Source organism: Ursus maritimus, unplaced genomic scaffold, assembly GCF_017311325.1.
Source record: "Ursus maritimus isolate PB19 unplaced genomic scaffold, ASM1731132v1 scaffold_13, whole genome shotgun sequence".
In the NCBI taxonomy this organism is placed as follows: domain Eukaryota; kingdom Metazoa; phylum Chordata; class Mammalia; order Carnivora; family Ursidae; genus Ursus; species Ursus maritimus.
Genome location: NW_024423675.1, coordinates 37,455,988 through 37,482,695, shown reverse-complemented (window position 1 = coordinate 37,482,695; position 26,708 = coordinate 37,455,988). Strand labels below are relative to the sequence as shown.

Below are 26,708 nucleotides of genomic sequence, written 5' to 3'. Positions count from 1 at the left end.
CTCGAGCTGAACATTCATTTAGTATCAGTTTTCTACAGAGGGTCCAGGGAGGGAACTCTCAAGGGCATTAACTTCTTGTGGATTTCTTGGCCTGTTTCAAATTCCCACATGAGATGGCGTTTTGGAACCAGATGCCATATTGCAACAAGTAAACAGTAGGCTAGCCTAAGCCTGGTGCTGAGCAGGACACTCAGAGGATTCCTTTTACGACAGCAATTAAACAAGGCTAGGTTCATATACTTCCAGTTTGGAGGATTTAATCCTCTGAGAATTTGATGTGCCTGTGGGTGGCATTTACCAGAGCTCCGTGTGCCCATAATTTGCTGGATGATGTGGTAATGCTAAGACATAGCTTCAGTTATGTTTTCATATTAAATTATTTTTTTCTTACCTTCTGCATTGCCCGCTCACCCCCTGAATGTTCCCTGAATTTCTTCCTATAAAACCCTTACACATCCCTCATGGTCACATTAGGTCTCACTGCCCCCCGAGCCCTGTTCCTGAACTGTAAACAAAGCTCAGAGGCTTTTACTGAAAACACTTATGTTGGGGGGATTTTTGTTTTGTTATCCTTCAAATGTTAGGCTTTAAGTCCCCCTCCGCAAGCAGTATTTTATAATTAGAAATGACCTTTAGTTCCCTGTGTTATTATTTTTCATGTATCTTTCAGGTTACGTGCATTCACATGTCTTGTGTTGGGTCAGCTGAGATTCTAAAACATACTAGGAAAATAGGGGTCTTGGATAATCTCATTTAAAGAGGAAAAAATTGCCCGTTAATATTCACATATTCTACTTTGTAACTGATTGCGGAAGACATGTAGTGAAAACATTATGGATGAATTGTTTCTAAGCTTGGCTAAATTATTTGATTAGCTGGAAATTATTTCTCCACCCCCTCCATCTCCTCAGCAGAGCTGACTTTTAGCACCTGGCTTATAAAAATACTTCCTGGCCTTCAGTACTTATCTGCGGAACATTATGGTATTTGAAGGTCATTCTGAGCTATCCATAAAATTACACTTTGTAGCCTACGTGAAGCAGATTTCTTTTTTCTTATCCAAGTATTTGCCATGCTGTTGCTGCTGTTTTCAATTGTTTCATTACTATTCATTAATGTTCTTTTGAAATAATGTATAAATATCCTCTTCCTATTTATTGTAGGTAGAATAAACACGTAGAGTGTGTATATAAACACAAAGAAATCCTTTCCCTTTTAACATTTTCTTCCAGTGTCTGTGGCCTTTCTTCTGGCTGGTGAGGGTTGGTTTTATACTTCTATGGCCCCACTGAGATAGGAGATGATTTCTCTATCTTATTTCAATAAATAGTCACAAAGAGGGGCGCCTGGATGGCTCAGTTGGTGAAGCATCCAACTCTTAATTTCTGCTCAGGTCGTGATCTCAGGGTCATGAGATTGAGTCCTGTGTAGGGCTCCATCTGGGCGTGGAGCCTGCTTAAGTAAGATTCTCTCTACTCTCCCTCTCCCTCTGCACCCCACTCCAGCTCCTGTGTGTGTGCGCGCGCATATGCGCGCTCTCTTAAATTAAATAAATAAATAAATAAATAAATAAATAAATAAAATCAGAAAGAAGCAAGAAGAGTTTAATAATGATGCCCACATTTCTTCTAGAGTATGCCCATGTATTTGTCTTTAGTTATTATCAAAGGGTTTTTTTTAAACTCCAGCTATGCCTTGTCAAACAGGTTCTTTTTTTTTCTAAATCCAACTATGCCTTGTGCTCATGTTTTTATTAGCATAGGAAAGTTAATGTTAATATGTATATAAAAGCCTTATGAAAGGCGAAAGGTTTGCCCTTAGGCAGTAAGTAAAACCAATATTATATTCACTACTATTCCAACATTAAATTAAAAAATATTAATGTTTGTAGTTTGGTGTTATATCAACAAATATTTTGTTAGTCCCTATAAGATGATAGGCATCTTATGTATCCATAGCAGGCTACTCTGTGAAGTAGATGGGGATATTGGAAGATTGTCATTTGTCAACTGGCCAATGGTTAAACATCTCTCCTGGATTCCGGATTCTGAAGTATATTGTTAAGTGTTGTATGTGACAGTTGCACATTGGTGTAAATTTATCCGTTCGTATTGACGTATGTTTAAGGCACATTGGTGAACCGTTATGATGAGATTCTAGTCTAATGGCTTGATAGGGAGCTTTTGAATGACAAGTTCAAGACTATGAGGGAAGATGGGAGGACTTCTGGTCTTCGTCAGTGAATCCTCTTCTTCATTTCACATCTGGAAATGTGTTGAGAACTTGATGGATTCCTCAAGAAGAGAAGCACAGCTTTGAGACAGAAAAGGCGAAAACATTGATTTGTTAAGAGCAATAAAAATAAATGGAAAGAAGATTGACAAAAACTTGGGATGCTGATAACTACCTTCAAAATCAGTGACTGTTGTAAAGTAAGAACCAGGTGTTAGACAAGAGTGGTGAGGAAGCCGGACTCCACCTTAGGAATGGAGAACTTTACAAATAGGCTGGCGAGTGGGTTTCAGGCAAAGCCCTGAGGACTGTGAGAAACAGAGCAGGAGAGGGGGATCCCAGAATGGGCTATGGAGGTGACCTCAAATTATTGGTTTCTACAGAAATGTTTGGGGAGTGGTGGGAGACATGAGGTGGAGGTAAGCTGATAGCAGTAATAGGAAGTGAACTTCTTTCTGAGGAAGGAATGGTGAACCACACAGGGCCTGAAGCATGTCAGGGACAGTGCTAAAGCAGAGGTCATGACCCAGAGGCTCATGCTGGAGAGTTGTCTGGGCCACAAGTTTAGTGAGGAACTGGAAAATTCCACCCTTACCTGGTGTTGGTGTCATTTATAATCTATCTCATGATAAATGTTTGAGTAGCTTGCTTGAACAGACATCTCTGATAAGGTGCCTGACATACAGTTAGCATTCAACAAATATTTTAAAACTTGTTTGAGAGATTGAGTTGACAGGATGGAAGCAGGGCATGTGAGCTTAATAAAATGTAAGCCAGTGCTTATTTATGATTTAGTATTAGGTACAGTCTAATATGAAATCAGCTCTTTGTTTTGTAACCTCTATTCTCTCACAAGGAAACCTCCTTTCAAACAAAACACTCAAGAATTACAGAGGCATAGAATAATTACTTATTAATTGCCTTTTAGGGTTTCCTGATGACTAATTTCTTCACCATCTACTTTTCACGTTCCTGTCTTACTCCTTTGTAGTTTTGTGCAATTAAATAAAAACCACCTTGGAAATTAAAAGGAGGTGGGTTTTTTTTTAGAGGCAGCAATAATTGAACAATTAATAATTACACAATTTACAAGCATCTGCTATGGCAAGCAGTTTGCAGAATTTAGGGATACCCAGGTGAACAAAACAAAACACGGATTATTGCCCTAAGGAACACACAGTGTAGGGGTAGACAGACAAGGCATGAGCATCACAGTGCAGGATGTGGTAAGGGCTGTGGGGGGACTGAAGAAGCAGGGAAATGCTTTTATTCCAACCCCCACAGAGAAAGGTACCAAGATATGACATTGAGTAACAACAGGTGGAAAACAGATCCAACTGGAGAGCCAATGACCAGAGCGCAAAGTAGCTGCTGGTGACGAATTTCCAGGTGGCTCTCTAGCTAACGAGAAAAGGAAAGAGTCCTGGAGTAGAAACGTGGTGGGTAGATGTAAACCATGGGGATGGATAATTGAATGAAGTGTAGATGGAGAACTCAATTTGCTCTGCTTTGCACCATTGTTCCAAGATCTTGACATTTTATGTCAAAGCCCCACTGCAAATCCCTCTCCCCTTGTCTTGGAAAATGATTTTCGCATTGAGATCCTGAGGCTCCCATTTGGTTACGTTGAGTTGTTCCTCCAAGTGAGGAGGGAGACGTGCCTCCTGAGAGATGTTTGGGGGAGCCCAGGAGCCAAGAGGATCTCACTTCTACACAGAACCAGAGTCTAAAAGAGGAAAGGCCTATGTCTGTAACCATGGCCCATAATTCCCCTTTGGGTACCCTGCCTGTGTCTGTACATAGAAATGGAGCTTTTCCAACATGCCTTGGCTGCCCCCTGACTTTCCCACATGCCTTTTGGTCCTGTGCCTTCCCTCCTTTCTACCACACCTGCTGGTGGCAGCCACCTGTATCCCTGTTCCTTTAGCGTTGTTCGCCCATGAGTTGGTTTTGCCCTAGTTTTCTGTAAGAGTGATAAAGCCAGATTCTGAAAACTAGCTCTTCACAGGTCACTGAAGGAGCTACTCTCCTCAGCTCTTCTTACGCGATGTTATGTAAATAGAGGGTAATCCTGTTTCTTTGCTCCTTGTTCTGCTGTGTGTTGATATGTGGAGGACTCTCTGTGAAGACTTAAATGTGCTGTACACATACTCCTATTTTTAAAGAAAAAGAATGCTGAAAGAAATAATGACAAATTTTAATTTTCCCCCCAAAGGAAAGGGGTAATGTATACAAAGGGGCAAAAGTGAATTTACTTGAAATGTGAAATTTGACTTAACAGATTTTTAAACTTCCCCATTGGGTTGGATAGAAGAGAGAAGGGATCCCTTTTCCTGGGTTCTGAAGGCTGCCTGGGTGTGGGGAGAGGCCGTGGGGTATTGCTTTCTCATCCACTTCTTTCTGCCTTCGGGGGGCATCGTCAGTGTTCCTTCTTCCTGGATGTCAGCACCATTTCTAATAATTACTGCTTTCAGCTAAACAATAGTAGGCATTCACTTCCAAGGGAAAAAAATGACTTGGGTCATTCATGGGCTTCGGCTCTTCATAGTCATTCAAATTCGGTGTATTCTGATGGACGGAGCCATTACAGAGTATTAATAGCTTCGCCATCTCCTGATGGCAGTGATTACTTCTTGAATGCCACTGTCCTCCTGAAAGAAAACCCACACAGCAGAAACACCATTTTTTTTCGATTTCTGTTTTTTTTTCTTTTTTAATGCAGAGATAATATAAATGGAGAAGCAGAGTGAGTTAAACATTTTTGAAAATTTCCAACTTCTTCAAAACAAAGTGTTTTAAAAACAGGTGTATTTGAAGTCACGTCCCAGAGTGACACAAGGCGTATTTTAGAAAATGCCTTGGAAAAGACGTCTCATGCATTTTAAAGAGATATGGTTTGATTGTTAAGTGTATTTTTCTCTAGATAAGTACACTGGTCATTTAAAACCGTTAATTATAGACTGTGTCAACATGATCACTTTTGATTTTGCTGTGTGCAGTACAAACTGAGAAAGATTGGAGCATCTGATGCAAAAAAAAGTAAATTCTACTCTTTCTAGTCTATTTGGTATAATAAAATGAGTACTGAAGAAGAAGCGAGGACACTAATCTTGGTTCTACCATCACTTTACTGGGTGACTTTGGGGAAAATTTAACCCTAGGGCCTCATTACCTCATCTAGAAAATGATGGGATAGATTTAAATCCCTAGGGTCCAATACCATTCTAAAGTTTATGCTTCAATAAATACGGCTTTATCTAAATTATACTTGGTCATTATGGTTGATGGTAAGTTATGGCATAAGAACTTGTTGTTGTTGTTGTTGTTTTTTGGTGCATTAAAAACAGAACAAGAACCAAACAAAAATAAACCTATTCTTCTGTTTTGTGTCTCCCAACCCAGTCACATCTTTCTGTGCATTGGAAATGAATGTTGGGATAAGGAGCACGAAAGAAAGTGTAGCTGTTTTAGAGAGGATCTTGTAAGAAAATAAAACAAACACAACTGAATCCCAGCATCAAAGGACTTGAAGACAGCAGACTTTGGGCCATAAAAGTGTCTCTAGAAGGCTCAGAACAGGGGACAAACTAATGAGTGTCACAACAGGACTCTTGTTGGGGTGGGGTACAGAAAGTAGAGATTGGAGCACATAGTTAAATATAAGTTCAAAGAAACATCCTAGTTCCAAATAAAATTGGCCTTGAAATGGTTGAGGAAGAGGTATGGATGACAAAGGAGTGCTAAGGAAAATGCATTTGAAAAAATGCACTGGCCCAAAGGGAAGCTTAGAGAGAATTTCTGCCCCTTATACATGATAAATAAAAGCAAATGATGAAAGACGTTGGCAAGGCAGGGGTTTTTAAATGATGTTCTATTCTTTGTCATTGAAGTATAAATTAAATATGGTTATATCATTGGAATAAGTCCCAGTTTTGATGAAAGGCTGTAAAACTAAACTAAAATAAACAAAGAAGTAGGTCAAGAGTCACCAGGAAAGCATGGCTGTTTCTTTCAGTACGGCTTTCTGGAGCATTGCCCATAGAATTGAAAAGTGCTTTTTGAGATCCATTAGGTGTTGTTCTTGAGAAATCCTAGATCGGTGGTTTTCAAAGTATGGTCCTGGAACACCTGGGAGTCTCAAGACCCTTTCAGGGGTCTAGGAGATCACAGCTGTTTTCATAATAACACAAAGACGTTATTGGCCTTTTTCGATCTCATTCTCTCATGAGAACACAGTGGAGTTTCCCAGACACTACATGATGTGCAGTATCACAAAAGACTGAATGCAGAAGCAGATGTGAGAACCCAGATGTTTTCTATTAAGCCAGACATTAAAGACAATTTCAAAAAATGTAAGACAATGCTACTCATCTCACTACTTTTATCTTTTTGTATGGAAAATAGGTGTCCCCCAGAGTTATTTATGTTAAGATGTTGATTATTCTTATTAAATGAATTAGTATTTTATGTGTTCTTTCCAATTTTAATAGCTAATAGTGTACATCTCAATAAATACAACCTATAAAAGCAAAAGCTTTTTGGGGGGTCCTTAAACATTTTTAAGTATATAAAGGAGTCCTGAGACCAGAATGTTCAAGAATGGCTGTCCTAGAGGTTAAGTAATTTTTCTGAACCTTAGAAGAGGGCAAAGGTGACCTTATTAAACTATGGGAGGGGCAGTTATTTGTTGTTAGCAGTTTTACATGTTAACAGTGAGACTAAGTTGTGCGCCCTCTTCATGGTTACCCAGCAGGCATTTCAGGGTGAATTCTTGCTTGGTAACTCACAACACACCAAGCAGTCAAGGCTATCGGTATTCTTCCCATTCTACAGGTTGGAAAAGTCAGGGTTAGAGAAGTCAAATGATTTTCCAAAATCATAGAGATAGTTAAGTAGAACGTGAATCATTTGGTACTTAGGACTCCCAGTCCCATCTATCTGCATGTCATTTCTCTGCATTGGCTGTAGGATGAATCATCAATCAGCTTACTTTCTTCTAGCAGACCACAGTCTAATGCATGGCACTGTCCACTTCCCTGCGAAGAACAAATTGCATCAGACCAATTAAACATTCTCTATGACAAAATAAATAAGAGGCCTGAGTGATAACACTGTGTGTGAAATTCACTGACCAGGGGAAAAAATATCACAGAAAAATAGGATAAAATATACCTGGGGGAAAATAAAACAAACCCCCGCTTTTTATAAACACAGCGTAAGAACATGCTAGCAAGAGGAAAAAGAAGGGACATTCCATGAAGGCCCATAAGGGTCTGTTAAGTACTATTTGCTGATAATGTTAGTGCGAAAAAAAAGGCATGGTGATAATTCTGTGCCATGGAGGAATGCTAGCAGCATAGGACCTGAGTTTGCAGCCAGCTGGAAGCCACCCCTTTCAGAGGACAGTGTCTAGTTCTGTGGTTAGAGCTGTAAAAGGTGAGACATGTGAAAGTTTCTGAAGAGTGGCCCTGGGATGGTTGGCACATGGGATTCTGGAGGGCAAGTCAGGAAGAAAAACAGAACAATTGTCTGCCAGTAAGTCAGGAGGGGGTAATTGGTAGTTGCCTGCGGTACAAACTGTGCGTTTCTTTGATTTCAGCACCATGTGTTGGCTTGGGTCTTTTGGAAATGTAAAATATTTGTGCTCTGCACTTCATTATGTCTGGCAGATGTTACTTTATGGTCTGGAACCCAATTTGCAGAATGAATGTGGTATCAGATAACGTACTCCTAGAAACAGAAGAAAGGAACTGGTTAACTAGCTTCTTACCAGGGCAGTTTTAAGAAGGGCCGCACTTTAAGCCATTGGCTGTCTGGAGTTCACAAGTAGAGTTTATTCTAAGAAAAGAGGTGACACAATGCCTTTATTGATGTAAACTGTAATTTAAAAATGTTCAGCTACGTTTTTAGAGAAAATGTAACATCCATGGCATGCTAAGAAGGGTAGTCTACCACAGAATGCTTGCCTCCTCCCTCCTCTCCATGCTTTAATGTTTAAAAAAGAAAACGTTTTCTTCCAACATTTACCAATGATCCAAAAAAGAAAAAAAAAAAAAAAAGCCTCCATTCTATGACTCTGTATCATCAGGTTATTGTAAAAAAACCTATTCAGCTTTGAATCTTATTAAAGTGAAAATATTGAGTCTATTCATTAGCACTAGGCGATTAGATTTTTGCTTTATGCCTGTTTTGAAAGCAGGGCTTGTTATAGAAGGTGTATTTACGTAACAATACTGTTGCTCAATGCCCTTGCGTTTTTCTGCATATGCTATCTTAATGGAAATTTACTGGAAAATTCTTGCCAGAATAAACACATTCCTTCAGAAGTGAAAAGCTGAACATAACTTTTAGTTCAGCTGCACCTCTTTTCTGTGAGCAGATAAACCAAATTATTTGGCATTAGTCATTACACTTCACACATTCCACAGTACTTATTGTGGTCTCCCATGGAACTAAGGGCTACAGGAGATAGGAATAAGGTTGACAGTCTTATATTATAATGAGAGAGAAAACAAAAACAAAGATGCAGTGTCTGTGTATTTGACATGAAATAAACCAAAAATGAATCTGGTAGACATGCTGTCAATTAGCTCTAACTACCCTGGTAAAGCAGGATTAAGGAATAGAACATTTGGATAGGTTGAGCTGCTGATCACAGGAAATGAAATATAATTTATGTTTTTGTTTCTAAGAGAGAGATAGCTTTTACATTCACATCTTAATTTAAGAACCAGGAGTGTAAACTCTAAAATGACAACACTGAAGGTGTGGCCAGTGGGGAAAGGGCAAGGGACCAGGATGGGATACAGGGATGTAAACAGGACGGTTGGGGCAGGGAGGGAGGAAGTGCCCCTTGAATTAAGGGATGGGGGAGGCAAACAATGGACAATGGAGACTGGAGGAAAGAGAAGCACACAAATATGTCTAGACTTCCTCCTGCTGGCCCTACTTCTAACGCCCACCCATTGCCCCCCAGACTTGCTACTGGGGAGATATTATAGCGATTGTTCATTCATGCAATAGGCATTATTAAAGTACATAATCAGGGTAGAGAGAACCATCTTCAAAGGAATAAAATTGGCCTGTTAGCATATTACAGTTAAGTATTCAGTTCTATTGTATTTATTTGTAGCAATAGGCAATTAAGTCTTTTGACTTGTTCTAAGAAACCAGTTGGAATTAAACTGCTAGGTAGAATTGACCAGAGTTTAGTGACCCTCTTCCTTATGTAGTATTAAATCCTACTGTTTTAAATAATTATGGGAAAAGCCGGTTTAAATGTGAAAATGTTCACACACTATTATAAAGAATGTTGTTTTATGGTATTTTTATTATTTTCATATGGGTAGTAAGAAAACCAATGTAGCAAAGTATTACTTCCTAACATCCTCCTGGGAGATAAAAGAGCAATTTGAAATTAGAATAACAAAACACTAGTTCCCCAGTTATTGTACCCACTCAAATTATATATATATATATATTTAATATTTATTTGAGAGAGAGCATGAGCAGGGAGGGCAGAGAGCAGGAGAAGCCTACTCCCCTGCTGAGCAGGGAGCCCAACATGGCGCTCAATCCCAGGATCCTGGGATTATGACCTGAGCCAAAGGCAGATGCTTAACTGACTGAGCCACCCAGGCACCCCTCAAATTATTAGGAAAAAAAAAAAAAGAATATAAAGAAGAAGTGCCATAACTAAAATTTTCCTTTTTTAAATAATTGGGCTCCCCATCTATCTCAATATAAAAAAAACAGTAAAACAAAAATTTAATATTTCTATTATATCTGGAAGATATATAATATATATATTATATATATGTACTTATTTATTATGAGGTCTTTTATTTCAACTTTAGTAGTAGGTGGGATGTGACTTAAAAGAGTATAATAACTTGAAGTCATAAAAATACCTTCATTTATTCAATTTATCCTTTTCTTCATAGATAATATTTGAGATAAATGTTTAAGAGGTAATTCCTAGCTACTTATTCAGAATTGCCAATAAATGTTTTTTTCCCCAATAAATGAAGTTTTACCATATTTTAAAATACATACCAGTAATGGGTACAATTTTAAATAAAGGTTAAAAGTTGCTTTCTATAGTAGAATGTCACAGCAAACTTAATATGTCATCCTTCTATTTATGTTTTGGTTCCAAAAATAAAAAGGAAATTCAAATAGTATCTCATTTATTGATTGCAGATATTTGCTATATAAGGGCTGACTGAGTTTTAACTAATGGCCTCTAATCAAGATTTAACTTGTTGCTTTCGAAGAACAGCTTTAGGTTTAAAGAAGTCTTAAAATAATTTACATAAAATGGAAAGGAAAAATGGTTTATCACATTGCTGTTTGGTTTTTTGCCAGTGAAACTTTTTGTTCATTCTATAGGCATATTGTAATTACTGGTATCTCAAGGTAAATAGCTTCAAATATATATATCTCTTTGGTTTTATTAAGGGGAACTTATGGAGTTTCCAAATTGTTCAGTCAGTACTCTGATGTCTTAGAAATTGTACTACTTCCTCATGTATTAAAATGAACCATGTTTTCTTTTGAATTTATAGCCGCAAATATGGCCAGTACACTATGAACCAGGAAATCACCAAAGTTCCCGAAAAGCCTCCATTTGACCGATCAAGTTCTCAGGATTCTTTGGATGAACTATCTATGGAAACCTATTGGACGGAAATAGAAAATATCGAGAAATCTAGCGAGAACAGACAAGATCAAGAGGTGGTGGTTGTCAAAGAGCCTGATGGTAATAACTAAAGAAATACATTTCTGTTTGTTCGTATATGTATTTCTGGGAGATGACTACATGGGAAGGAAGAGGGCAGCAGCAGCAACAAAAATTAAAGATAGGACAACCAAAATAAGATAATGCTGGTTGGCCTTCCAGCTTGAAAGTTACTTGCTTGTGGCAGGTTGATGGCTGCAGCTGCCACAGTTACGTAGCATGAGTAAATTCACTTCGTCTTAGAGGTGGCTAGACTCTTGTTGGCTAGGCTTCCTGTATTCTAGACCCCTAGGATTCGACTTGGTCTTTGAAATGATCTAACCTTCCTTCTGCGGTATTCTAGCCACACGGTCGTTTGTTCTCTAGTGAGTATAGATGCTGCTGGAAAGCTCACTGCTTTGCAGTGATGCTGTTTTCCATTGGTCAGTCAGCTTGAGTTGTCTTGACGTTCTTTCCTTTGTTGATTGACAATCTGCCCTCCTCTACCTTGGACATACTTTTTGCCATTTGGAAGATCAAAACAAGCCTCTTCTATTTTTACGGGATAACCTTTCAAATGTTTGAAGAAGCTTATCTTGTTCCTCACCACGTCCTTCTAGAAGGAAAAAAAAAAGATTTACATACTAGTCCTTCTGGTGGTTTTTGGACCTGTCTCAGTCCTGGTCATCCTCTCTGTCCAAATGTAGTATGCCTGATTGGATATAATGCTGCAGGTTTCGCCAGCTAGCCTGAGGGTATAGATTTGAACAGTGTATGGCATTAGTGTTTTCAGCCTCCATATTTGCTTCTTTCTTCTATTTGGTCCATAATTTGTCTCCAGTTTCTTTCCAGCTATATTTCCTGCAATCTCTACTACTATATTTGATATTATGGAAGAAACATAGAAAACATTTTTTCCCCTTAAAATTCATACTGTTTTTTTTCAATCTCGTAAATTCAAGCAGTCACCAAGTTTTTGATGACCAATTCTGGCATCTATTATATTAGCTTTTTTTCCTTTCTTTCTTTTTTATTAAAAAAAATTTTAAGTATGCTCCATACCCAACGTGGGGCTTGAACTCACGGCCCTGAGATCAAGAGTCACATGCTCTGCTGATCGAGCCAGCCAGACACCCCATTTTAACGTTCTCTGCCTTGTGCCACCCATAAATTTGTAAGTGTATTTTTGGGGGTGTCAATTGATCAGGATGACAAAAAAATAAGAGACAGTCAATGCCTCCTGACCCACTAATAATGATCTCCTTTTCAACAGAGAACTTCTTAAGTAAATGACTTAGCACCGAGCTGCTACACAACAGAATCTACATACACACGTTTTCCCCCCTGCTGTGACGTTTTTAAAAAAAAAATCGACCAATTATACTTTAAAAAGAAAAATCTCCAATTTTTCTTAATTTAACATTTCTTATATTTGTACCGTTATAATCAACTCTTTCTTTTGTTTGGGTTCTCCTTTACTTTCCCCTCATTCTTTCTCACTTTACCAGTAAAACTGAGCTTACTTACGATGATCGGTGCACGGCTCAGACGTTCTGTCTCGGTGTTTCAGGATGGAAGCAGCATACCAGTGGTCTGCTGAATAAGGTGAAAATATTCCACAGAAAATAGCATTCAAGCCTGATACACAGCCGTGTGTCATTACCTGTTTCATAATTGTCCAAGACTAAAATGAATTAATCGATTGTTGTTCATAATGTGACTGTCAAGAAGAATTGGGAATGTTCCTACGTGCCCATGCCTTTGCTTTGACTTTATGTTTTGAGTTTTACCTCTACTTTTAATGGATCAAGTGACTCTGTATTCAGATCTTGCTTACTTTACCTATCACGTCTATATCTGCTTTTTTTCTTTCCCCTGGCAAATTGGTTTCATATATGTATACTGAGTTCTGCCTTAACAGCATTCACAATAATGGCTGACTTTTTTATGTCCGTAAGCAGTTTTTATTGCCCGGCTTGCAGAATGCCTGGCACTACGTTATGTTTCTTAAAACTGAGGATATTTTAATACTAGATTTCTGCCCTCAAGGAGTTTATACAGTGTGGAAGGATACACAGGCTGTAACAGAGCTCTGCAAAGCTCTCCCCATGTAATGTTCTCTCATTTGCTTAGGAGGCAGCCAGGACAGCTATGCTTTAGGTTATAGACGAGAGAACAGAGTAGGCTTGAGGCTGGGTGACTTGTCCAAAGTCACATGGCTATCAAGGTGGAGAAATGTAGATGAAGGTCTTTTGGGTCTCAAGGCATCGGTCTTTGATTTTCCTCTAGAAACTTAGTGCTTGGAGGGAATCTATTCTCATCTTTCTGTTTTTCTGTAATTTTCATAAATCTTACACAGTATTTGCTTTATTGTTTACTTTCTACTTTCAGTATTCTGAATTGATTATTATGTACTTAGTTTCCCATAATCTATATGTATTTTTTTTTTTTTTGCTTAAAATAGTGTGCTTTTCTTTTTTAATTTGTAAAAAACATGAATCTGATGTGCTTACTACGGGGATTAAAAACTTAATTTGAAATTGATTAGTTCCTGATGTCTGGATGCTCTTTACTTCTTTGCCATACTCCGTGTCAGCTACGGTGAGCAGAGAAAACAAGCCTTTCCATCAATTAGTGTTGGACTCTGGGGCAGTGCTGAATTTAAGCCAAGAAACAGGGCTTTAATGGATATCTCCAGCATTGACTTTCCTTCTGTAACTTGATGGAAGTAAGTTATCTTTTCATTGCTTGCTCATCTCTAGAAAGGGAGCAGTACTATCTTGCCCTAGTTAATCTGCAGGGAAGTTATCGAGGTTAATCACATGTGAAGTCATTTAAAATTTTTAATTGAGTATATATGAAATGGATCTCAAATTTGATATCTTTGTGGCCGGAATTGATGGCAGTTGTCCAAGTTTCAGATAATGATTCTTAGCACTGTGGTTTGATTTCGATAGAAGAATGTCAGTAAGCGTGTTTGAAAAGCTTAAAAAATGTGAAAATTTTCATGTTTTGTGATTTTTAAACCTCATTTTTCTCTACTGTCTTAGAGGGAGAACTGGAAGAAGAGTGGCTTAAGGAGGCTGGTTTGTCCAATCTCTTTGGCGAGTCTGCTGGAGATCCCCAAGAAAGCATGGTGTTTTTGTCAACATTGACCCGGACCCAGGCAGCCGCTGTTCAGAAACGGGTAGAGACAGTCTCCCAGACCTTGAGGAAAAAAAACAAACAGTACCAGATTCCTGACGTCAGAGACATATTTGCTCAACAGAGAGAGTCAAAAGAAAAAGTAGGTGTTCTTTTTTGATGTTAAAGCAAAGGAATAATTGCTTTGAACTGACTGGACCAATCCAGTTTAATTCAGATCATTAAAAACTTAATGAGCACTTGTAGGCCAGGCACTAAAGCTCTTTGCTCACAGGGATCAAGAAATCCTTCTAGAGGTTATACTACTGGGGCAGAAAATGAAACAAGTTAAAATTCAGTGTGATAATCCTTGTGTTAGTTGTGCTTGCGGTGTTAGGAGTGGCCCTAACCCCTCACACATGGGACTACCAATTGTTACTTACAGACAAGTAGGAGGTAAGGGATTCTTCCTTATTTATTAACTCCTGCAGGAATATTTGCTTTTCCTTAGACTCATTTGGGGATGAATTGAGTGCGTGTGTGGGGGTGGGGGTGGGGCAGGAGGGGGGTTGGTGAGGGAGCTAACTGCAGTATAATTAGAAAGCAGGAACCCTGAAACATGAAATAACTTCCCCTTTGTGTCTAGTGCTTAACACAGTGCCTAGCACCTAGAAGATTTGAGTAAATATTTGTCAAGATTAATTTATTATGGAAGCTGTTGAAATCAGGGAGAGACTGTGGGACTGATGGATGAAGAGATATCAGGGTAGGCATGGGGAAAGCGAGAGACTTCTGTGGCCTAGAACACTCCTTTGGTGGGCTGTTTGTTACTCATCCATGAGGACCTAAGGAGCTTGCACAAAACATAAATTAATATCACCTCTTCCTTTATCAGGAAAATCTTCTTAAAAAAAAAAAAGTCAGCTGAACTCAATGGTATTCGTAGGGTGAAAGTGGATTTATGGTCTGGATTATTCTCAGGTGCACTGAATAGTCCTGGCCTGGAAGACCAAGAGGGTTGTTGGAATGAGAACAAACAAAAGGAATCTTGAGCAGTGACGATAGTAGTAATAATTACTGCCGCCACTGCTGAACACTTACTGTGCTAACTACTTCTCTGGCCTTGCATTTATTCCTTACAGTTGTCCTGTGAGTGAGGTATTACCATTTCCATTCTATGGCTGAGGCTCATAGACTTTAAGTAACTTGCTCAATGTCCCATAGACAGTAAACCCAAATTCGTGTGACTTCGAAGTATGTGCGTTTCACCACTATGTATCCTTTTATATCTGGGTTTCCATATATGATTCTGATATTCAGTAATCTGAACATGACATTCTATTTATACTACAAGTGAAGGGTAACAAAAATCATATGATTCTAAAAAAAGAAAGGTATCTTGTATTTAAGGTATCTTTCTGTCACGCAGAGGTTTTGGGTTGTGTTTTTTTGTTTGTTTGTTTGTTTTTGTAGACATTCTATTCTTCCGAGAAATCCTTAATTGCTTCAGATTGCTACTCTATTTGCATGGGCAATTGTGTATCAAATCCAGTCTATTTGATAGGAGTTTTGGGGTCACTGGATTGCTCCAGGCCGGTCTCTTGCTGCTGCGAGGCAGTTAAACACTTGCTTACCACCCAGTGGTTATTTGGGACAGCCACTGGGGTTGAAGGACTGGACTAGGTTTCCAGATGTAGGAATATGAATAGTAAGGAAATACAGTATTATGATATTTCCTTCCCAATTAAAGAACCCTCCCTAAGGGAGTTAAGAGGAAGTAAAAAAGGGGGAGGGGGAGAGAACTAAGTCCAAGCAAAATATCTACTGTGGGATTTCTGCCAGTCTCCAAGAGGATGTTGCTACTCAGTGCTAGAAGCAGCATTTTCCAGCAAATTCCTGGTAATATCTGAGCCACATGGTTTGATTCCAAGGTAATGGGTGGATTGTATCATCTGATGGCCCCATTAAACAGAGAAATCGCACTAGTAAATTAAAATCACGTTAACTTGCTTACACTGCATGCCTTTAATTGGAACGCTGCCACCCATTGGAAATATGTCCCCCATTCCTCAAGGAAACAGGGGCCAGTCATCTTCACTTGAAGGTCTTCTGTTCTCAAATAAGTACAAATTCAGCTCTTCCATTTTAAATGCTTCCTCATGAAGCCCTTGCTGACACTAGGAAATATAATACAGAAATGAATACCATCTGCACTGTTATCTTCACTTGCTAAGGAAAACAGTTCTGACCACATGCTCCAAAATATGTGTTCGTATGGAAGATTAGCATTGCTCACTGTGTTCGTGGGGCTGTGGAGGGCTGGCCTTCCGCAGGCTTGTGGGCGAGGAAAGGAGGATGGTATGTGCTCTGTCCTGAGGGGGGTTGAGGTAGTGTCGTGACCCTCATACCACTTCTGGGACTGAGTAGTCGCTATTCACTGTCCTGAGTACCTCTACCTCTAAGAGGTGCACGGGTGGCCTCTATGTATCTGCCCTGGTGTTTTTCTAGACTCTTCTTAGACTGCAGGTGAAGGGGAGAGCCCTTCCAGGCCAACAGCATGAGGTGAGATGTAGGCTCTGTCGTGCTTTCAAACACCTTATTTGAATAGAGACGAAAATCCGATAGAGTGACTATTTAAAAAATAATTCTTTCAGACAGACCTCTGTGTATGATTGATCTAGAATCCCGTTCCTGAGTCCTGAATTCCTTCTGAAGACTTCCTTGGAAGGAGGAAGTATTGCCCAGCCACACTTAACTGATGAGGGGAGCCAGCCATGTTCTACTGCGCCTATAAACCCTTGGAGGACTGCAATTTTCAGTTGTCACTGCCCCAACCCCTTCGAAAAAGAGTTTCTTTGAATATCTGAGTTCATATTACCTGCTTGGTAATTTAGTTTTAATTTATCTCACATTTATTACTGGCTTTTTTTTGAATTTGAAGAATTTTGATTTTATTACCTACATGTCAACTTGTAATTTTGTTTTATTAACAGCGTTATCAAAATATAATTCACATGCCGTCTAATTCACCCATTTAAAGTCTACAATTCAGCGATTTTTTAGTATATTCACAGATTTATAACCATCACTTCAGTTTTAGCACATTTTCATTATTCTCCAAAGAAAGCCCATTAGCGGTCATTCCTGTATTCCCCTCCTCACCCCTAAGCAACCACTAATGTACTTTGTATCTCTCTATGACTTGCTTATTCTGGGCATTTCGTAGATAAGGAATCCTATCTTGTGACTGGTTCCTTTTATTTAGTATAATGTTTTCAAGGTTCATCCACCTTGTAGCTTGTATCACTACTTAAGTTCTTTTTATTGCTGAATAATATTTCAGTGTGTGGATAGACCACATTTTGTTTACTGTAAACTTTTAAGTTTGTCTTCACCCCTCAACTAAGTAGTGGTGTGCTCGATGGCAAAGATACTTTTTAAAAAAGATTTATTTATTAGAGTGTGGGGAGAAGGGCAGAGGGAGAGTGAGAATCCTTAAGCAGACCCCCCGCTGAGCGTGGAGCCTGATACCCTGATGTGGGGCTCAATGCCAGGACCCTGAGACAGGACCTGAGCCAAAATCAAGAGTCAGCCACTTAACTGACTAAGCCACTCAGGCACCCCAATGGCAAGGACACTCTTAATGTTTTTTCATTTTCCTTACAGGGCTTAGTATTGTGTCTTACAAGTTGGGGGCAATCTGATATTTGTTGGGTGATTGCTTGTCGATAATAAATACAGTACTTTTTTTCCTGTGGTTGTTACAATTCTGAGTGTGTTTCTTGTTAGTAATGGAATTATTTACAATACCATTTCTCTGGTTGTGAGTTGGGAGATGACTCAATGGCCCACTTTCTATCTTTAGGCTCCAGATGGCAACGACTCACAGTCAGTCAGAACAAATGAAAACAAATATCAAGGAAAAGATGGTATGTTGGACCTGTTCTCTTGTATTTTCCTGTTTATTAGCATAACAAACAGATACAACCTTTTAAAACATTCACCTTCAATTCTAGTAAGCAAATTTTATTAAAATGCTAATATAAAGTGCCCAAGTAGATAATTACATATGGCTGGGAATATAGTGGGCCTTTGATTTTTTTTTTTTTTTAAATGTTTCTGTATCTCTGTTCTAACATCTCTATGCAGAATTTTCCCAACTCTTTTACCATGGGCCAGGTACTTGTGAAGATGTTTACCTAATTTAATTTACTCAAGAACTCTACATAGTAGGTACTGTGTTGAACCCATTTTACAGATGAGACTATAGAAGTTTAGAGATGTGAAGTCCCTTTCCCAAGGCCATATAGCTAGTGAGTGGAGCCAAGGAATTTGGAGCTTCATTCTGAAATCATAAGTTCTTAATTCATAAATGGATTCCTTTTCAGAAAGTTTATAAAGACTTAAAAAATATTTTTTTTGTGCAGTTCACTATAATTCTTCTCATACTTTTTCTCTTCTATGCCTGTTATTTCAGAAATGGATTAGAAATTCATGGCATGGGTGAAAATAAGTATTAAGACTTCATTAGCACTTAATCAAGAAAGAATTTATAGCTTTTCTCCTTATTTGCGAAAAGAAAAAAAATATTCCAAATGAAACTTAAAAATTGAATCCGTACTGTGTTATTTAAAAACTGTAACAGTGGTGGTCTGTGGCTGCCAGATTGCAGCTCAGGGACTTGTCCTGTTGTTTTATGATCTTCAGACCCAGCACCTGGAGTGCTCACGCCAGTAATAGTGTTGTACTGGGTAGGGGAGGAGTCTCAGGCCGACTGTGGAGGACTGGGAAGTGTATCCCACCTTCTCATCACAATCGACTTAGTCCAAGACTACACGGGACGTCTTGGAGTCTTAAAACATCAGCATCTCTCTCGTTCCTTCCATACTTTTCTCAGAACTTCTCTCCTGCACCCTTGCCTTTAAAAATAAGTAAGTGTGTGCATGTGTGGGTATGGACACAGACATGTCTATATGTTTCTATCAATAAAAGCACTTGCTATTACATGGAGGTTTCTTTAGTTGTATGTATATTTTTATATCAGAATGAAATTACTGGGTGTTTCCCCAAGTCTGCAGACTGGCAAACGCTGGAGTGGCAAGCCAGCTAGAAGAGCCAGTGCTGGCCTGCTGGAGAGAGCTCGGTCATCGAGAGAGACAGATGAACCTTTTGTGCCAATGTCTGTATGCTTTGGGGAAGGGTGTCTGGCAATTGCTAAATAAATACTGAGGAAAACATTGTCCTTTCTTGATGCTTTCCTCCCTTGCCAGAGGTGATGATGTAGGCTATATAAACAGAAATTCTGGAAGACAAGTTCATTATATGAGTACTTTCTAGGCTGGCTTGCAGCTGCCGAGTAAAACATGACAAACTTGCCTGATTTACATCTGCTTTTGCTGGAAGGCTATGAGGCGGGCATAGAGCCTCCGGTCAGAATAATAAGAGAGAATGTGTAACACCATCCGAGTCACTGAGTTTTTACCACCGCACCTGTTGTAGGCAAGGCCATAGTCTTCTGATAGTCAGTGAATTCGCCAGTGCCATGTAAACACTGAAAGATTCAGAATGAAGGGCACAGAAAAACATGGTCTGGAGTTCAAAAGTGGAGCTCTTTCTGTTTGAAATCCGAAAGTGTGGGTGACCTCGTCTCTTTTAAATGTTTTCCTATACTTGGGTTTCTATATATGTCCAGTGAAAGATATTTATTCTAAATGAAAAAGTCACAGAAGTCTTAATGTTGCAAGGGTTGTCAGATTTCAAATTAATTAATCTATTATTCTTTTCTTCAAATTATAAAACTCTGTGTGAATGGCCCATTGTTTTTATACATACACTTACAAACATTAGTAATGCCCAAATAATTTTTAAAACTTTCATGTTAGTATGTATATTTACTTATTTTCTCTTGATTTCTTTGGAGGAGGAATAATTCTTTTTAAAAATAAAGGCACTTTGGAATATTTTGAACAGTTGAAATACTTTAAGGAGTTGTGTAAAGTATTTATAACGCAGGGCTATTGTTCATCTCAAAACCAAAGGAGAATAAAGAAATTATACTATTTACGCTTTAGGACTTTAAGAGTCAAAAGGTTTATGTCAGAATTCTCTGTTAACTTTTCTCTATGAGAGTAGATCATTGATTCATAGATATTTTTATTAGCCAATTCATCCATTTCTTGAATCACCCCTGAAACTGTTTTTCCTACTATGTTCCTTAGCTTGATCTACTATTTGAGCTCTTAAGCTGTTATACTCCAGGTTTGTTTGTTGTTTGTTTTTGCCACAGGTTGAAGGAAATCTGTATATTTTAAATATATTGTAACTTAATTGTAATTTCTCTACTCAGCTTTGTAATCAGTACAGGACATTTTTTTTAGGGGTACAGGTCTGTGGTTCATCAGTTTTATGTAGTACTGAGTGCTCATTACCATACATACCCTCCTCAATGTCCATCACCCAGTTACCCCATCCCTCCACCCCCCCTCCCCTCCAGCAACCAACACAGGACCTTTTGTGTGGAGGAGTGGTGATAGGGGGGTGTTGAGGAAAAAAAAATAGTTTTAAAATTCTTGTCCATAAACACTCTGCTTCTGGAAAGGTAGCTTCTAATTTAAGAAAATGGCTAATCATTTTTTTTCCCCCTCTCAGAATGGTTTCCTAGGAAACCCAACATACATATTCACAGTAACACACATAACAGTGGAAACCAGTGGGGAAGGAAAACTAAAATTGTGCTTTGACATTTAAGTTAATACTTTATAAAAATTAATTGTAAAGCGGTCTAGTTATTCTAATTAAAAAAATTGTCACAGGCTCTTGGAATAGCTGCATAAATAATATATAAATGTGCCATAGATGGCAACAGATAATTACCGTCAAGGAGCTTCAAATTTATTCTTATTTTTGGAATTGGCATCGGTCAGTGTTTACTTACTATTTTAACTGGGAGATGCTACCCGGCCACCGATGTAGTTTGCAGGGCCCAGTGCAAACTGAAAATGTGTGACTTCTTGCTCAGACTCCAAGCAGAGTGTTCAACACAGGAGGGGGTCCTTCTGAACACAGAGGCCCGTGACCGCACAGGTCATGTGCCCAGAAGCCCGCCCTGCTTATCAGACAAAAGTAATGAGGCTAGATATGTTTATTCCTAATATGTTTATTCCTAATTTTCTTTTTTTTTTTTTTTTTAAGATTTTATTTATTTGACAGAGATAGAGACAGCCAGCGAGAGAGGGAACACAAGCAGGGGGAGTGGGAGAGGAAGAAGCAGGCTCATACCAGAGGAGCCTGATGTGGGGCTCGATCCCATAACGCCGGGATCATGCCCTGAGCCGAAGGCAGACGCTTAACAACTATGCCACCCAGGCGCCCCACTTTATTCCTAATTTTCTATTGGGTGAAACAAAAACGTATTTTTTTAAATTTAAATGACTAGAAACATATTTTTCTGAAGGCTTAGCAGTGTTAATAACACATGTATATATATGGCATGCCTTTATTAAAATTTTAAATTAGCTTTACCCTCTGTCACCTTGTTGCATTAGTATAGAAGCATATAAATGCACTATGTAAGTTTATTTTGTAATTCAGAGCTACTCACCATGAATTAAAAGTCTGCATTGAGGGAAAAAAAAAACAACCAGTCATCTTGTCATTGGTTCCAAGGTTTTTCTAATGTGAGTTGTTTTTAAACCAAAAACTTACCAAATTGTGTCAATTAGAACTGTTTTCTCCAAAGCTTTAAAGCTAGTGTTTTCAGCAAAGAGGCTTTCCAATGTTAATTCTTTCCTAGAAGATTAACACGAGACAAAAAAATGTTAAACTTACTATATACCCTTGAAATGTTGATGTAAATATCCAGAATTTATTTGACTAGGTTTATAGTAGTGAGAACCTTAATAGTCTTCGATGTAAGTGGTTACAGAACCTATTGGTTCCTGTACCAGGTACTTCCAGACCTGACTCCCACTGTGGCAAGTTTTTGGCACTCACTCTTATCTCGGAATTCTTCCTCTGATAGGTAGATAACATTCCAGAAAGGAAATGCAGGGTGTGGAAGAGGTCTAGTCCAGTAATCTATTGCACTGTGAGAAAATGAAATGGTGTATCACTAGTTCCGAGAGAGTAAAACTAACCTCTTTCAACTCCCCTCCCCCCACTTTTTTTTTTTTTTTGCTTTTCTTTTGCTTTTAATCTCCCATTGTAAAATAAAACAACAATTAAGTCTACTACATTTTTGTGAAGCTTCTCATTCAGAGTTTGAGATCATCTATCAATGTTGGACTTCGACCCAGTCTAAGAATTGTGACCCCACAGAAGGATTCCACACTTGAACTATGGATTCTAGTCTCCACCTTCCCACCTATACCCTTCAGCCACCATTGGTAGAATTCTTGGAGTAAACTTTTTGCCTTTAAAATAGCCATTAATTATTGACTATAGTAAATAGTTTTTCCCCCCAAAGGTTTTTATGTAGTTGATGTAAAGAAGTGAAAAAGTAAAAAAAAAAATAAAGAAAATATATTAACTGAACCTTGTGGTTTTTCCCCAGACCAGGCATCTAGCCTAGCTGTTGGTGAAAAAGAGCTGATTCCACTGGTTCCTGAGGAGGCCCCTGCTTCTGAAACAGATATCAACCTGGTGGTATCGTTTGCAGAGCAAGCCGCAAATCAGAAAGAGAGCTCCAAGGAGAAGGCCCAGAAGAGCAAAGACGGTGATGCTGTATGTAGTACACTATTCAGATTTTACTAAAATAGAAGAGTATATTTTTCATCAGCTTTTTATTTTGGAAATTTCAGATCCATAGAGAAGCTGGAAGAAGAGTATAGCAAACACCCCTACAGGATTCATGTAGACCCATTTAACAGTTAACATTTTATAACCGTTGCTTTTCCTCTTTCTACATCTGTCTGTTTATATGTTGTGCTGTCAGCTATGCACTCGCTTTTTTTTTTTTTAAAGATTGATTTATTTCTTAGAGTGTGGGGAAGGGGGCAAAGGGAGAGGGAGAGAGAGAATCTCAAACAGACTCCCTGCTGAGCACAGAGCCAGCCCGCGGGGCTCCATCTCCCAACCCCGAGATCGTGACCTAAGCTGAAACCAAAAGTTGAATGCTCAACCAACTGAGCCACCCAGGCACTCCTCCCTTTTTTTTTTTTTTTTTTTTTAAGTAAGCCCTATGCCCAACATGGGATTTGAACTCACGACCCTGCGATCAAGACTCCCATGGGCTACCCACTGAGCCAGCGTGGTGCCCCCTTCCCAACTTTTTTTTTTTTTTTAGCTTAACAAAGACATACAAACACAGCTATAATACTTAAGAAATTGAACACTAAAGCAATAATTATATTTAACATTTGGTCACATTAAAATGTTCCCGATTATCACAATATTGTCATTTATAGCTTCCACCTTTTCCACCCCTCTGGAATTCTGGGGTCCGGTGTTGCATTTGATGTCATATCTTTTTGCTTTCCTTGAATTTAGATCATGTCCCTTGCTTTTTCTTTAATATTTTTGAAGAGTTGAAATCGCATCTGACTTTGTTCCTCATGACTGGATTCCATGGCCAAACTCCCACATAGATGAGGTCGATGCCTCTGATTACATCATCAGAAGAGGGGCATGGCGTCACATGGTTCCTTTACTGGTGATGGAAGTTTGACCCTTTGGTTAAGGAGATGTTCACCAGGTCTCCCTGTTACGAAGATACCTTTTCCTATATGCAGTTAATAGTAATTTGTGATTCCGGGTGAATATCCTATATGTCAGTAACAACCATTGCCCACCAGTATCACTGTACACTTGTGATCCTTGCCTGAAACAATAATTAAACTAGTGTTTGAGAAATGGTGATTTTCTCATTTTTTTAATTCTATTATGATTGGTTGGCAATTTTCTGTAAAACTTGCTTGCCTTCCCTTTTCTCTTTTTGTTTTTGAATATCACTATGGATGGAGGGCTTCCTTTTTTCAGTGTTTTATAAATCATTATTATTTGTCTTTCAAATTTGCCTAAATTTGACCCATGGGAGCCCTTCAGGCTGGTTCCTGTGTCATTTTAACATGCCCTCGTTCTTTTACTTCTTTGCTTTCTCGTATGAAATGGTCCAGGTGCACTTTGTACTTTTCTCTCTGACTTAAAAGAATCCATTTCTTTAAGGAGCCCTGGTTTCTCTTAGTAGCAAATAGTATTTAGAAACCAAGCTCCATGTACTGAGTGTTCTTGTTACTACTGAATGTGTCTTACGTATTTAAAAAAAATCACGTATTTATTTATTTTGAAGAAATTCACACCCTGTAAAAGCTAATAAGAATTGTGTCATGAACTTTCCAGTACTTTGCCATTCAACCCAACATTCATTAACCCATGGCTAGTTCCCATACCCCTGACCAGTGCTCCATTCTGTGTTATTTTTGTTGTTGTTGTTTTTTGTGTTTTGTTTGTTTGTTTTTAAGATTTTATTTATTTATTTGACAGGGAGACAGCCAGCGAGAGAGGGAACACAAGCAGGGGGAGTGGGAGAGGAAGAAGCAGGCTCCCAGCAGGCAGCCTGATGTGGGGCTCGATCCCAGGACTTTGGGATCACGCCCTGAGCCCAAGGCAGACGCTTAATGACTGAGCCACCCAGGCGCCCCATTCTGTCTGTGTTATTTTGAAACACAGCTCTGAATTATATATTTTTATCTATAAATATTTCAGGATGTAGTTCTAAAAGAGGGGTTTTGAAAACATCCTCAGACTCCCCTTACTATACCTAAAAAATGTTAACAATTCTTAATTTCCAATAACTAGTCAGTGTTGGAATTTCATTTTGTAGCACAAATTTCATTTTTTTTTCAGGTTTGTTTGAATCTGGATCCAAATAAGGTTGATGCATTGCAATTGGTCCATATGTCTTTTAAGACTTTTACTCTCTCCCTCCCTTCCTCTCTCTTCATCAGTTATTCTCTCTCTTTGTCCCTCAAAATTTATTTCTTGAAGAAACCTGGTTATTAAGTTGTAGAGAATTTCCCCTTCTCATTCCTCATGTTCTTCGTTTCTTATAGATTGCTTGACTACAGTTTTATCAGATTCAGGGTTTTTTTTTTTAAATCAATATTACTTCATGTGTGATCATGTATCAAGAGACACAGAACAGCTGATTGTCTTTCTCTTTTTGTGAAATTAGCAGCTGCTCCTAATTAATGCTCGATTCATTTGTTTATTGTTGACAAGATGATGTTTTCTTTTCTTCTTTTATTCATTTATTAACTTGAATACTTCTTTTAAGAAAAAGTTTCTCAAAATAGTTTTTATTTTCCAGTGTTCATTGTTTTGGTTCCTTAGTGTCTTTCACTACTGATCAATTAGTGTTGTATTTTAATTTTCTTATAAAAATAGAATTTAGCTCATAGATGTAGAAGTATCTGATGTGACCCTAGACACAATTTCCCGTTATATATGTGGTTATCTGCTATAGTTTCTGTTCTAGATCTATAATTACGTTTTTGCAAGAAACCATGGTTCCATTTAGCAGAAGTGTACTTCTGTAACTATCATCAGGACACTCGGACTGTTCCTTTCTGTGGGCTGGTCATTCCTTAAAGCCTTTTCAGAGGCAGAGGCCAGAAGTACACCTGTATCTTCTTCCTTTCATGCCGAGAATAGTCATTCTCAGGATACCCCGGGTGATATAATTAGAACACATATCATTACTTGTTTGTTGTATCCTCAGTTAATGCCCAGCATTCTCAGACTAACATTACTACCACTGCTATCAACAATACGATTGCTAGAAAAACAGTTTAAACTTGTTTTTCTTTTCATCAGTTGTGGCCTTAAAATATATCCCCAAAGGACTGTAATAATAAAATTACTGTGCTTTAGACTGTTATTGTCCGTATGGTTAAGCTACCAACTGAATACCTGGTTGGGTTAATGGTTTCATTTTATTTTCAATTTTTAGGGATTGCTTTTTTGAAATTTAATTTTGTTTGTAAGCATGTAAAATATTTACATGGTCCAGAAGTCAGGTTGAAAACCAAGATGTATTAAAAATCTGGCTTCTATCTTTGAGCTATCCTTCTGTTCTCTCCCTCCCCTCACAGGTTAATTTACCTTTTGGGTAAACTCCTTTTCATTTTAACTTTATGGTTTGTCCTTCCATTCTTAGATAAATGGTAGCCAACTCTACACACTTTTCTCAACCTAGAATTTTTTTTTTGACTTAGTATGTTCTGGAGATCACTCCATAGTTATATACAGAAATAATTCTCATTCTTTTTTATAGATACATCGTACTCCATTGTGAAGCTGCATCGTAATTCATTCAACCATTTCTCTAATGGGGCACATCTAAGTTGTTTCCGGGTTTTACCATATATTTTTAAGAATCTGTTTTTTTACCTAATGAAATGACCTACACTCCCAGACTCTCAAGATGGTGATAGTCTATATGTCAACAGATGGAAGGGGTTTTAAGTGAAGGACAGTAGAATCTAATTAAAAAAAAAAAATGAAGACGTTGACTTTTAAGTTGTTAATTCAAAAGTGGAATAAAATATAAGTTCATATCTATTTCAGAGACTTCAGACTTCCTCTCTTATTTCATTCTCTACTTAACATCTGTGCTCACCTCCCTTCTTGACTTTAT

At 38.4% G+C, this 26,708-nt stretch overlaps 1 protein-coding gene across 6 annotated transcripts in view; it reads left to right on the top strand.

Annotated features, from left to right (window-relative positions):
* ARHGAP18 (Rho GTPase activating protein 18) overlaps positions 1 to 26,708 on the top strand; it is a 190,250-nt gene that overhangs the window by 120,484 nt on the left and 43,058 nt on the right. For all 6 annotated transcript variants that reach the window (XR_568770.2, XM_040627789.1, XM_040627791.1 and 3 more), the window contains 4 exons: positions 10,800 to 10,993; positions 14,002 to 14,237; positions 17,940 to 18,003; positions 22,626 to 22,795. Coding sequence is in view for 5 of the 6 variants with exons in the window: in XM_040627789.1 (XP_040483723.1) it covers positions 10,800 to 10,993; positions 14,002 to 14,237; positions 17,940 to 18,003; positions 22,626 to 22,795 (664 nt within the window). In the remaining variant the exon portion in view is untranslated. The remainder of the gene's footprint in view (positions 1 to 10,799; positions 10,994 to 14,001; positions 14,238 to 17,939; positions 18,004 to 22,625; positions 22,796 to 26,708) is intronic.